General features: G+C 37.5%; 1 protein-coding gene across 1 annotated transcript; it reads left to right on the top strand.

Annotated features, from left to right (window-relative positions):
* The first annotated feature begins 4,265 nt into the window (after nucleotides 1–4,265).
* LOC107687551 (carbohydrate sulfotransferase 2-like) lies at nucleotides 4,266–6,482 on the top strand. Its single transcript, XM_016484928.1, has one exon. The coding sequence runs from the start codon at nucleotides 4,753–4,755 to the stop codon at nucleotides 6,148–6,150; it is 1,398 nt and encodes a 465-aa protein (XP_016340414.1). The 5' UTR covers nucleotides 4,266–4,752; the 3' UTR covers nucleotides 6,151–6,482.
* The last annotated feature ends 5,390 nt before the right edge of the window (nucleotides 6,483–11,872 follow it).

The following is an 11,872-nucleotide window of genomic DNA, read 5'->3' as shown; positions in this document are numbered from 1 at the left end:
TTGCTAGAATATCAAACTAAATCGTGGACAAAACAAAGTTACCTTGCCAGCAGAGCCTGCTCATGGAATTGTAAAAGTTCTATGGGGAGCTTAAGGGAGAAGGCACAGGTTAACAAAAACTCGAGCCCTCCCACTTTTTAATAGATATTGTGTCGGATAAAATACCAAATAGAGTCTGGTGAATTAATACAATTCTTTATTCAATTCACTTTTAAAGTATTATTAATGTCAAATAAAAGAAAAAGTCAAAACCACCATCATCTTTTTTTTACCACATGAAACATTTTTTTTATTTCCAAATCAATAAACGAATAATTTGTTTACAGGTATTATCTTGGACAAATAATGAAAAATATGGGTATATGAAGTGAGACAGACCTTCGGCTTTTATTAAAAGAACTCTACAAGAAAAGATAATTCCCTTTAAAGCCAATTGTTAAATATTAGTTTTGCTAATTCTTCATTACTGATACATTCTAAGTAGTGGCCTCTTGATAATTTCCCAAAAGTGTGCATAACTTAATAGTTAGGTGACCTGGCCAGGGGATTTACCCTTCTTCATAGGCTGCATTGCCTTGGTTCAGTCAAAGAAAGGTTGTTTTCGCAAACCATTTTAAACTTACTTTAGATTACTGGAGTGCAAGGTTTAGTCTTTGTAGAAAGGATTTGACAATTTCCATTATAATTCAAATTATATAATTTATTTAAAAAATAATATACGTATTTATCAATCTTAAAGAGGTTTATGTTAATATTATCATCAATTTTTAAAGCTGCTAGAGAGTTCCTTTTTTATGTTTCTCTTTTCCAAAGCAAAGAAATAACTGGTGTTTTTCGCCCTCATTTCTAACCATTTAGCCCTAGATCTTATAAAGGCACATTTAGCTAAAGATCATCTATTTCATTTCTCAGATTAGATACATATGCTACCTCCTCTTTACTAAGGGTTTCTTTAGACAATAACAAGTCGAGGTCAAGAATATCTTGACATTTTTTGGAATTATAAAAAACAAGAACAAGCTAATCAAGGTCTGAAGGGTTACTAGAAAGCTAAAGACAGGTAAGTTTTAGTTAGGGTTGGAGCTGAACTCAGCAGAATGTTTATTTATTGTACACTGCAGGCCAAAAGTTTTATGGGCACCTAAGGGATAATACAATTCAGAGAATGTAAATGCTGTCATCATTTACACACCCTCATGTTGTTCCAAAACTGTATGACTGACTTTCTTTGCATAAAACAAACAGACACTGGAGAATGTTTCAAGTTCATAGAGTATAAGTAATCCAAATGTATGAAGAAAAAAAATATGTTTGTTTCACAAAAGAAAGCAAATCCTACAAGTGTGTATGTGTAACAGGGACATGGATATACAGTATATATATAACTTATCTTTAAAGTCTTTTTTGATACTTGTTTGCCAATTGTTTTGATACTTTATTATATGCCAAGACATTCATTCAATTTGTTAAGTGTTCAAATATACCTTTTGGGGCCTCTGTATCCATTATTTTTCTCTTGATTCATTATTTAGTATAGTGTACTATAAATTCAATTTATATTACATTTATGGTACGTATCGAGTCTTACATAACATTTTATCAAAGTTATATCAAGAGTTATTTAGACCACTGAATAACTTGCCTGGCACATTTTTTTTCTAAATACTCAAACCACTGCCTTGTGGTGGAGTTTCCCAACAAGTAGACAATCTTGTTTCTAAGGCAGTTTCCCATTCGCGTAGAATTGAACTGTTGAGCGTTGCATACAAAAGTTCTTTCAAATAGAACCCTGCAGGAACTGGTGTTGTCAAGCCGGATCTGCATCTCTGCATTTTGCCTAAAGCAAAGAAACATGTATCTTAAATATCCAGATGATACACATTCTTAACTGAAAAACCAAAGTGTATGATGTTAAACACTTCATGCAGTCAACAGCTGCAGCTTTATTTATGTATCGGAGGGGGCGGGACTATCAGGCTCTGATGTTGAATGACAAAATAACCCCATATAATTAATACACTAGATGCTTGAGTACATAGTGCATAGTATAAACGCATAGTATTTATGTTACGGCCCCGATCTAGGTCAGGACCGCAATATAAACGACACAACAATGAATGGCTGTTTAAGTACTCATTTTAATTCTTAGTTGATCTTTTGATCAATCTTTTTGTGCGGTAGCAGTTTTGGAGAGTACAAACAATATCATCACAAATAAATAAACAAATTAAAGAAACTGAGGCAAATTGTCAGGGGTAAGCAAATGCCAAAACAATAAACAAACAACACTCTAACTTCCCATTAAAGAAACTAACTTCCCTGTGCATCAAAATAAAGAAACCAAAATACAACAATATTTGTATTTCACTCCTTCTCTACCCAAGAACAGGAGAAAAGGGTAATGGCCGAGTGGCCTATAAAAACAAATAAGGCACTCACCCCCTACGGCCTCACACGTGGCTTACAAACATGAACAGTGGAACATTGAAGTTCAAGACATAAGGCTCTCACAACACATGGGGCTAACAGCACTCTGTTAGAATATAGACTTGAGATCTCACAGCATTTTCACTAGAGCTTAACACACAGGCTTAACACCGGAGCAAGCATGATCAATCAAAGAGAGACATACAGAGCAATGATCATAGCGAGCATTAAAAAAAAGTGGGAGGCAGAGGCAGAGGCAGAGGCAGAGTCAGAGGGAGAGGGAGAGGGAGAGGGAGAGGGAGAGCGAGAGCGCCCTCCAGCGAGATCCGGGGGAATTTATAGTACAGGTCTCATCTCTGGTCCGACCACCGGCAGTCTCTCATTAAGCCTTGGACCAATCCTGGTAGAGAGGAGACAACAGGAACACATCCACAGCATACAATACATCGTAGACGTACCAGTATACCAATATAGTTTATACCAAGCTCAGCTCATAACTATAAAAATTAGGGTGCAGTGGAAGCATGACAGAAACCTATTGCAAACATGGCGAACAATAAGCGTGTGTGCAACAGCGTGTCTTTTTTATTGCAAACTTCATTTGAGTGATTGCAAATTCAAGACAAAGTGGCAATCAAACAACTTGGACCCAATGCTTTTCAGACCGCTTTTATCAAATCAGACCATCCAACCTAGTGGTGTTTCTCATAATTCATCTGTCAGACTGATTGCATTGCATTTAGCATACTGTTTGAAACATTTATTGTGGAATCATAAATACGGTTCTGCTCATTTATTTATTTATTATTTCAACAAGATATGAGTTGAGTTAGTATTCTACTCCAATTATAGCCCCAGGTTTTGTTAACCTGTTTGATTGCTTCATTGGGAGAGAGAAAAAGAGAGAGAAAAGTGAATCATTTATAAATTGCGCATTTGATCTTAAATTGCTTAAAGAAAATACCTGATGACTTTAAATACAAATCTTAAAAATAAAAATTGGTGAGCAATACAGTTTAAGTAATGTCCTCTTAAAGTTGTATTGTATTGATTAATATTATTGACAGTAGAATGGAAAAGAATATGGTCATTCACAAGTAACTTATCTGGTGGTCATTAAACTTGATAAAGAATGAATAAACTGACAAATGTATTCTGCTTGGTTTAAATACTTTCTTATATTGTTGTGTTTATATGCCTGCAACTGCCTGACAATTGATTTGGCATTTTTAAATTTAATTGGCTATTATGGAAGACTAGTCAAAAAAAATCCCAATTTTAGTTTGGAATCAATTCCCTATACAGGTATAGGCTACTATTGTAAATCATATCAAATGATTTGGTGATTCACAGTCCGTAAATGATACAAGAGTTCTGGTAATAATTTTGCAATATCCAATAGCATAAGAATCTAAGAAGTCATTGAATAATAATAATAATATTACATTTTATTATTTTCTTTAGGTTCAAAATTGTGACAGAAATTCCAGTAGGAATCATGTTAAAATTCCATTATTGTGACTAGGGGGAAAAAAAAAAAAGATGTGGAAATTAATGCTTTTTTCCTGAATTTTAACTTAATTTGTGTCTTTCAATTATTTATAATTCCCATGTTTTTAAGTGACACTGTCGTGCAGTTTTCTCGTTCACAGCCGTGTTCACTTGCTGTGTTCACTTGTTTTGCTGTTCACTGCAAATATGGAGGGGGGAGTTTGAAATGGCGAACGCACCGCTGCATTTCCACTGGTTGTGGAGAAGGGGAGGGTCTTTATTACCCCCAGACCGAGACTGAATCAGTTCAGTACAGTTGGAGCCGGAGACAGACGCCACATCGGCAGAAACAGACGCGCATCACGACACGCGACTGGAAAACAGACGCCGGTGGATGTTTGCAAAGTAATGAATGCATCCTGGCCGCATTCATGACGCTGATGCGGTTATAATGTTTTAATGATGTCTATTCCGCTACTGTAGTGGTTCTCCATCTTCGCAGGAGCCACATTATAAGCAATCGCTGCTAAAAGGATTTCTCTAACGGTCGCTGTTGATGGATGTACAAACGGATATGATATTGTAAACGTGATATTTTTTTTCTGAGGACTGAGGGGAGATTCTGCGCACTGCAGTAAGGCTACATTCAGCAATGCACGCGATTGGACTGTGGATGTGATGGATATTGAGTGTTTGTCGGCAAAAGAGAGCACATTTGGGTTTTCATGAAGAACAAAGTTTGCTTGCATGAAAACATCAGTTGAATTAATAGCGTTTGTGCAGTTGCTCATCCAGTGTGACTGAGTGGTTCAAAGCCACTCTATCCTTCAACAGATGAGAAGCAACCAGTTCCTACAACTTCAGTTGCCTGCACTAGGGGAAAAGAATGGTGTTTATGGCAGAAATCTCAAAACATATGGAAATCATCCCACAAAAATAATCACCCAGCCTGGAATCGTAATGAAAGTGTTGCGGAGAAAAAGAATCATACTGTTTATAGCGTATTTTCTGCTGTTAGTTCTTACCATGTTGAACTTGGCTAACTACAGGTGGACTAAAGAACCTCAACAGTGTAATCTCCAGATGAGAAGCACTCCATATCAGGACAGGTCAGACATTCGATTCCTTTACAGACCATCTCTTGCTAAGAAGAGACAGCTCGTCTATGTTTTGACCACATGGAGGTCTGGCTCATCCTTTTTCGGAGAGCTATTTAATCAACACCCAGATGTTTTCTTTCTGTATGAACCAATGTGGCACATCTGGCAAAAGCTGTACCCGGGTGATGCTGTGTCCTTACAGGGAGCAGCAAGGGACATGCTAAGCTCGCTGTACCGCTGTGATCTTTCAGTTTTTCAGCTGTACAACAGCCCTGGGGGCAAAAATTTCACCTCCCTTGGACTTTTTGGGGCCACACTTAATAAAGTCATCTGCTCGTATCCTCTTTGCTCTGCTTATAGGAAAGAAGTGGTTGGGATGGTGGATGACAAAGTGTGCAAAAAATGTCCTCAACAAAGCCTCAGGCTCTTAGAGGAAGAATGCCTTAAGTACAACACTATAGTCATAAAAGGGGTCCGGGTTCTGGACGTCAATGTTTTGGCGCCCCTTATGGAGGATCCGTCTCTGGATCTCAAGGTGATTCACCTTGTGCGAGATCCCAGAGCCGTGGCCAACTCCAGGATCAAATCGAGGCACGGGTTGATTCGTGAGAACTTGCAGGTGGTTCGAAGCAGGGATCCCAAACTGCGTCGGATACCCTTTGTGGATCCTGGCCACAAAATTAGCAAAAAGGACGGAGCAGATTACCATTCAGTTGGAGCTATGGAGGTGATATGTGATCGGATGTACAGGAGCCTGAGGACTGCCTTAAATCCGCCCAGATGGCTGAAAGGGAAATACCTGGCGGTGCGCTATGAGGATCTGGTGGAAAACCCTATCAAAACGCTCCGGAATGTTTATCAATTTGCTAATCTCAGTGCCAACCTTGACATCGAGTCTTTTGCTCTTAACATGACGAATGGCACAAGCTCTTCCTCAAAGCCATTTATTGTGTCTGCCAGGAACGCGACACAGGCGGCCAGTGCATGGAGAACAGTGTTGAGTATTCAACAGATAAAACAAGTGGAGGAGTACTGCCATCATGCAATGGCAATCCTGGGTTATGAACGTGTGAGAACAGCTGGAGAAGCAAAAGACTTGAGTAAATCTTTATTGACTGCTTCCAAACTGTGACAGAGTTCCCTCCCCAGAGAGATGTCCACCTGAAACGGAGCACCAACTCTTTATGGAATGTCATAGCACTTTGTGGTCATTCAATAGCACCCTTACTTTTCTAAATGGACCTGTAGATGTTTGATACAGCAGCATCTTTGAACCACAACTGGAAAATTTATATTGTACAAACCAAATGTTGCATTGCCCTTTTTCCCCCTAAAATGGATGCTTAAGGTTGTTTGGAATGTTCTAGGTCTGTTTTTGAGTTTCAATTAATTTGCTGTATGTAAAATTGAGAAATGAAAATGGAAAATGAGGAAAAAAAAATACTGATCAAAACTGTTATGCGGAGTGCAGGTAATGCTGTTTCTTTAGAATCAATTTAAAGACAATCATTAAAGTTCACAATCTCCACACACTTTATGAATGACAGTGTTGTGTGTTATGTAAATAAAAACCTAAAGTAATGCGTTGAAATTTTTTTAAAGGCTTTAATTTTACTGCTTAGTTCCTGCTGAATTTGTCAAGAAAGCATTTGATTCCACTCAAGTCTGCTTTTATCATAAATACAGGAAATGTATAGCCACAATTATTGCATTTAAGTAAAAAAAAAAAAATCATTGCAAAAATAGTTCAGAAATGTGAAAGTAGTTGTGAGAAAAGATCTATAGCTGCATCTGCATTCCATGGGACCTCTGTTTACAACCTCCATGTTTTATATTGGTAAAAAATATAATACAGTATTGATCTGCTTTTGCTATTCAGAGATGTGAATGGGAGTGAGAGAATACCAAAGCTATCAAACATGAATTCAAACAGGCTTTCACTGGTTTATCATTGATTGGTAAATTGTTATACCATGACACTAGTTTACTATTGAGTAAATTGGCTGATAATATAACTACTGTACAAAGGGTTAACCTAGGAACTGTAGTTACTGAGAGAACATCAACCTGAATTGTTCAATTGTGGTGTCTATCTGCAAAATTGTTTTCAATGGTAAAAATCCAAAGCAACAAGTAAACAATTAACCAGAATGAGACAATTGCCTTTCCAGTTTGACTGTGGAATTATGTGAAGTGTCAGATTTTATGCAGATTTTAATCATTTCATGCAAATTGTTCCTTTAGCACCCTTTAGTGCATGCTGGGAAGAAAGCAAATAAGACCAAACCATCGATTTTCAGCCTATTGTAAAAAAACAAACAAACAAAAAAAAAAACAGATCAACTGATCAGTGTTTTTATGATTTTAACAACAACAACAACAAAATCTATAACAATAATGCTAAAGATATACTTTTAAAAATCACAATGTAAAAGAATAGCTAAGTTCACATCTATAATGGAACAGAGGAACAATGTTGAAATAACTTTCAAAGCATTTTCCCCCAGCAGTTGAATGATAAAATTATGGATTAAGAATCCATAATTATGGATCTGCTTAAGCATTTAAAGCAGCAGATGACATAACTACTCTTGAGCTATTGTGTTACATGTATCATTACAGTTATTGTTCTCAGTGTACACAGGCCTTTACTTGTGTTCCTGAAAGTTGCAAGTTGTTATAATCTCAGAACAGTAAGTAAACCAACAACTACAACAATCAGGTATCTTTGGCCCAAATTCATTGGCAAAGCCTACCAAACAACATTTCTGTTCTCAAGTTATTTTCAACATGCATTTTACTGGCAGTAAAAGAAAAGTGAGTATATCTCTGGACAGCACATGTTCAAGTGGTCATGATAGCTCTCTGGATACTAAGGAGAAACAAGGGCTATTGTCTTTCTTTTACCATAGGCAGTATTTTTTTCAGGGCCATTTGGGACTGTTTTACAGCTTTCATATTTTTCAAAATGAATTGATGTGGTTTAGAACCCTGTGTAATTGGCCTATGGGGTTCTGTTAGAAACAAACAGGAACTAAACTTGGTTGCAGTGCATGCTGCATCAAATTAAGACGTGTTGTACTCAGGAACATGCTTGCGCACAGTCCATTCCCCATGTACATCATAATGACCGGGTACCATAGCATCTCTCTGCTTGCCTCTGACGATGTCTAGTGCAGTTGCCATGACAACAGCTCAAGGAGGTGCAGCTATTATTTGTGTATGAACTGAAGCTATGGGAGCAGGTGGTGTAGACTCAACCTTATAAGAAAGAGAGACAAAAACAGAAATTCTGTATGTATGCACTTTTGTTTAATTAGCAGGTATATGACCCAGCTACACTTTTGGTGACATTATCACATGTGGGAATTGACTATGTGGTGACTGAATCATGTAGTTCATTTGCACCATGCATATGATGTTTTTTTTTTTTTTTTTTTGGTTGGTTGGACACATTTCTCTAATCTGTGTTATACTGTCAAATCAGTTAAGACTGCAATCAGATTTTATACCCCACAAACATTTTTTGTTTTAAAATAGCGTTATAATATCATACAGAAACATTATAATTTGGAGTACTTTAGACCAATCTGGGACATTAAGTGTTCTTCTCACATGGAAGAACTTTAGTTATTCTATCAAAAATATATATTTAAATTGAATGCAATTTTGATGGCATTTCAGTTATTAATGTCATCTAATGTTTTGTGGAAAAACTCCACATGCTGAGTGTATATATGTCTTTAAAAATGACACAGCCATTCAACTTTAATTCTGCTGTTATGGAATGTGGACATGAATACAGACTGAAGCAGTGAGAGGGTAGATGGTCAATGCCCAGAGATGAATGTGTGAAGTGGATTTGCGGGGTGCGTTGAGAATGTGGTACATACTGGAGACCTTGTGGACACCCCAGCGGAGCAGCTTCGGAGGCATTGGAGGAGATGGGTTGATCACCACTGGACAGGGTTCACAAATAGAATGGATGGCAAGATGGGTTTCGACTCTTCAGTAGATTCCTCAGGAGCATTGAGATGGGAAAGAGCATCCGCCTTAATGTTCTTGGTGCCTGGACTATAGGAGATAGAGAAATTAAAATGGGTGAAAAATAAAACAGTGAATGGTTCTTGGGCACCCTCCAACAAATGCCTCCATTCTTCGAGCGCAAGCTTGATGGCTAGGAGTTCTCTGTTGCTGATATCATAATTTCTCTCCAGGGTGAATTAAAAAAAAAAAAGGCACATGGATGGAATCTTGGAGGCTTTCCCTGCTTCTGAGACAGTATCGCTCCTACCCCAGTGGTCAATGCATCCATTTCTGTGATGAAGGGTTTGCTGGGGTCACGAAGTACTAGGAGCAGTGCGCTGGTGAGGGCTGTCTTGAGCTTCAGGAATACCGCCATGGCAGCTGGAATCCAGGACAGAGACTTGGGCTTGTTTCTGTTTAGATTTGTCAATGGACTGGTAATGGAGCTGTAGTTTTGAATGGAGCATCAGTAGAAGTCTGTGATCCCTAGGAAGCGTTGCAGTTATTTTATGTTGGTGGGTGTGGGCCATTTTTTAACGGCTTCAACTTTCCCCTCATCCATCTGGATGCAGTTTTTGCTGATGTTCTAACCAAGGAACTGCACTAAAAAATGAAAGGATAATTTTTCGGCTTTTAGGAACAGATGTTATGAAATAATGAAAGAAATCTTGGCTCGCTCTGTGGTAAAGCAATACGGCTGCATTTCCAGGGCCAATGAACACTGAAGAAGAAATCCATTGTGATGATAGCAGGTGGAGTGGTTGTGGAAGTGCTACATTTTGCTACATTTAAGTAAACACATTTTGCTGAAAATTAATCAACTAAACTTGTTTATCTAAATGTAGCTAAAATAAATTGATTACAAATTGAACACTTGCCTTAAAAAAATGTAGTATCATTTTTTTTTTCAGTGAAGCTGTGGCGACTCGCTTGAGGGTATCCACGATCTCCTGGAATGGGCCCAGGGGAGCTCATAATGTTGACAGTTCTGTTCCGGTCTTCTGTTACAGAATGTGGACACGGACACAGACTGAAGAAGCAAACAGGCTTTTAGTGACAGGTATGAGCAATGGCAGGAAATGGCAGGTAATGACAGGTAAATAACAGTTCTATGTTGGAGACTAATAGATGATAAGAATGTAAATCAGACTTTCCTTGTTGGCAAGTGCAGGAGATCATGGATGGGGAAACAGATGGAGAGTTAGCACACACTCCATCATACGAGTAAGTATCCAAGTAATCTTGAACAAACAATACAGGTAACACAAGGAAGGGAAGACATGCTAAAGGGAATTGCCGGAGATATTCGCTGGGGATCAGGAGAACAGGTAAGCAATCCACAAATGAACAAGACCGGACAATGAGGTGAGACGAGGTGTTTGCTTAAGTAGCATGGGTGAGGGAGTGCACTGTGATTGGGTGATTTCTGAACCTGGCCGATCCGTGACATATACTTTCTTATAATTAAATTAACTTTGCAATTTAGCATCCTGTTTTCCATCCCAATTCAAATAAATTTAAGATGGCAAATATCATATTTAGTATGAAATTTAATATATATATATAGAGAATTTAGCATCCTGTTTTCCATCCCAATTCAAATAAATTTAAGATAGCAAATATCATATTTAGTATGAAATTTAATATATATATATAGAGTATATACTCTCTCTGTCTTTTATCAAACATCCCGACGCTTTGATAGTTTCCTCATTTATTTAGTGAATAGTTGGAGAGGAAGAAAGAAAGAAAGAAAGAGAGAATGAAAGAAAAGAGTTTTTACATTATGTAAATGGCGGAGGGGGGAGTTCGTCTCTAATCTCTCGCACGCTCATCACGGCAGACTTTTGCATTCCGTGATACTGCCCTCCTGGAAACCATTGTTGGGATTTCTAGCCCCGTTCCAGCCCGGCTCAATGCCTTTTAGAGGATTTTAATATACACGCCTTTCCTCGCAACAACGTTTACAAGCCGCCGTTCAATAAAATCTCAAGTACCTCAATGTTTCCTTTGACTGGTCGCAGGCAAAGCATGAAGTATTATGAATGAATACAAGAACATAAGAGTGATGGGGGACTGTTTTTCCAAAATTCACTTTTTACTAGATAGCTGGTGAATTCAGAAATATTACTACTCGTTATTTCTTACTGGCTGTGAAAATGCATTTTGCATTATTTTTAAACTAAAAATAAAAAAATTAGCCTGAAATGCTGCCTGTTAAATAAACATAAAGAGGCATTGTGATTTTATTCCTCATGGTTTCATTTATGGGGGCTTAATGCAAGAAATGTCGCAATATTGAGTTTTGGAGAAACAAAAAGCATCAAGCGTGTTAGATAAACTTAAATTTGTTACAAATGTGTGGTTAGAAAAATATGGCAATGTACCTCTCTACGAAAAAAAAAATTCTAACATTTTTAACTCTACTTTCACAAGACGATGAATAAAAAATTCGTCTGTTTTTGCTTTGTTTTTATTCACTTCATAAAGGTGCTGTAATTTGAATCATTATATATGTATGTTGTAATTGTACATGCAAATTAACTAGTTTTATTGTAAATGAAAAGAATTTAAAAAATCAACAAATTTACCATCAATACAAACGATACATTTATTGCATCCCTTGTATTTTCTTAATGACGCTCCCTAAGTAGGAAATTCAGGCTTTTAAAAAAAGTTCTCCCGCTTGCAGTTATGACATTGTGGTGATGTTCATGTTCGTTTGACTCGTAAGTGTGATCTTTCCAACATGATTTGAACACACCATTAAATCAACGCGATTCGTTCTCACAGTTGGATTAAAACCAAATAATGTTGCATTTGAAGAG

Source organism: Sinocyclocheilus anshuiensis, unplaced genomic scaffold (genome assembly GCF_001515605.1).
Source record: "Sinocyclocheilus anshuiensis isolate Anshui unplaced genomic scaffold, SAMN03320099.WGS_v1.1 scaffold870, whole genome shotgun sequence".
NCBI lineage: Eukaryota > Metazoa > Chordata > Actinopteri > Cypriniformes > Cyprinidae > Sinocyclocheilus > Sinocyclocheilus anshuiensis.
The sequence above is the reverse complement of the archived record's forward strand: the minus strand, read 5'-3'. Positions and strand labels throughout refer to the sequence as shown.

Excerpts from the sequence above, each read along its gene's own strand:
- LOC107687551 (XM_016484928.1), top strand. The coding sequence starts at position 4,753 with ATGAGAAGCAACCAGTTCCTACAACTTCAGTTGCCTGCACTAGGGGAA.